We start from the raw sequence: 1,943 nt of genomic DNA on the forward strand, positions 1-1,943 counted from the left end.
AAAAAAAAAAAAAAAGAAAAAAAAAGAAAAAACAAAGAAAAAAAGAAAAAAAAATGATTTTCAGTTGTAGAGGCAGGCGTGATCATGTGAAAGCTAAGGAGTTAGGTGTCATTTGTGTTCGAAATCTCCTTCAGCTTTCTAACTTTCATCTTTCTGTTCCTTCTAAGCATCTGTCTCAGGTGTCGTGTCTGGCTCATTTTTCTGTCACTGGCTCTGTAAAAGGCCAGAGGAAACAGATTTGATGTTGTGGCTCACAGTCCCTGCGGGCCAGAAGCGGCTGGAGGCAGTGCAGAAATGAATGAGTTGAGCGGGACCGTTCACACGCTTGCAGAAATGGGGTCGGCTTGACCTCTTGTCCCATAATCATCCGCTCCTAATTTGGGTGTTAACCAATACAAGCTAGTGCTTACTTGCCTGTGTCTCCATTCCTCCCCCTCGGAGGGGCTGGTGGCTGACGGGTAGGTGAAGGCGTGGCCCGGCAGCCTGGAGGTGGCCCGGTGCTTGCCCTGCGTGCCTTGGTGAGCTGCGGCGCACGGTGGCTGCCTCCTGTTGCTCTGCTGATGCGTTTTTCTCTTCTTTCCAGGCAGGAAACAGCATATCTTCTGGTTTACATGAAGATCGAGTCCTGATACAGTCTAAACCTCTGGAAACTGACAAGCAATTGTTTTCTTTTTCTTTTTCCTGGATCTGGTAGACTCTTCTAAGAGGCTTTGGGGTGACACAAAGCGTCATTTTCCAGTGTATATGTAAATGTTATGCACAGCCACGTGTGACTGTTGCTGTGGTTTGAATGTGGCTTGCGTGCGGGAGGCCTGGTCTCCAGCCTGGCAGTGTTGAGGTGGTAGAAGCTCTAAGAGGCAAAGCCTGGTGAGAAGTAACAAGGTCCAAGTGGCCCCCAAATCTGCACACCGATGGTGCCCTTCCCATGCCTCAGTCACATTTGGATGCAATGAAGAGGGCTCTTGCCAAGATGTCAGTACTATGCTGGTTGAACCCTCCAGCCACCAGAATTATGAACCAAATAAACTCCTTACTTTACAAAGAACTTAGTCTCAGTTGTTTTGTTACAGCAACAGAAAACAACTTGTGCCGGGGATGTAGCTCAGTGGCACAAGTGCCTTCCCGGCAAGCATAAGGTCCTGAGTTTGATTCCCAGTACCACACACACAAAAAAACCTCATACAGTTATCAAACTAATAATGACACTGTTCAGGCCCGGGTCAGTCACAGTGGATACCTTTACCAGTGGGCTCTGTCTGTGTGGCCAGATCAGAGTCATCCTGAGAACACACCTGATAAGTGGCAGACTCAAAGCTTCCAGAATAAAATGTGGATACATTTTTTATATTTATTGCCTAAAAAGATTATCAATGCAAGAACAAAATTCTCCTTGGGTTGCCCTTCCCAAATCCCTTCCTTGGAATGAATCACTGTTAAACAGTGTTATACCGGTTCCGTAGGGCTAATGTACTGTAACAAATTACTATAAACTGAATTGCTTAAAACAACTAAATTTATTTTCCATAGTTCAGGAGACCAGAAGTCTGAACTCAGGGTCCCCACAGTGCTGATTTCTTCTGGGGTCTCCGTGCCTTCCTCCTGGACTGGTGGTTGTTAGCACTTCTTGTCATGTACTTGGGTGTAGCTGTGTCACTATGGTTGCTGTCCCATCTCCACATGGCTTTCTTATGAGGATGCCAGGTAGTGAATTTAGGGCCCACACTAGTCAACTAAAACCTCATTTTTATTTAATTACACCTGCAAGGACCCTATTTCCTAATAAGCTCAAGTTTGGAAGATCTAGTGGGCATGAGTTTGGGGGACACTACTCACTGCTGTATAAGATACAGGTTCTTCTGGGTTTTTCCTATGTATTTGCCCATCACCATGCATTTATAACAAACTGTATTGTACAAACTATATTCATTGCTTTTTTTTTTTTT

At 45.1% G+C, this 1,943-nt stretch overlaps 1 protein-coding gene across 2 annotated transcripts in view; it reads left to right on the forward strand.

Moving 5' to 3' along the window:
• Usp18 (ubiquitin specific peptidase 18) overlaps window positions 1-1,043 on the forward strand; it is a 17,335-nt gene extending 16,292 nt beyond the window's left edge. For both annotated transcript variants that reach the window (XM_004633426.2, XM_023717665.1), the window contains one exon: window positions 584-1,043. In XM_004633426.2, the coding sequence (XP_004633483.2) occupies window positions 584-629 (46 nt within the window). In that variant the 3' untranslated portion in view covers window positions 630-1,043. The remainder of the gene's footprint in view (window positions 1-583) is intronic.
• Window positions 1,044-1,943: the final 900 nt, after the last annotated feature.

This window comes from Octodon degus, unplaced genomic scaffold (assembly GCF_000260255.1).
Source record: "Octodon degus isolate 3935 unplaced genomic scaffold, OctDeg1.0 scaffold00054, whole genome shotgun sequence".
Classification (NCBI taxonomy): domain Eukaryota; kingdom Metazoa; phylum Chordata; class Mammalia; order Rodentia; family Octodontidae; genus Octodon; species Octodon degus.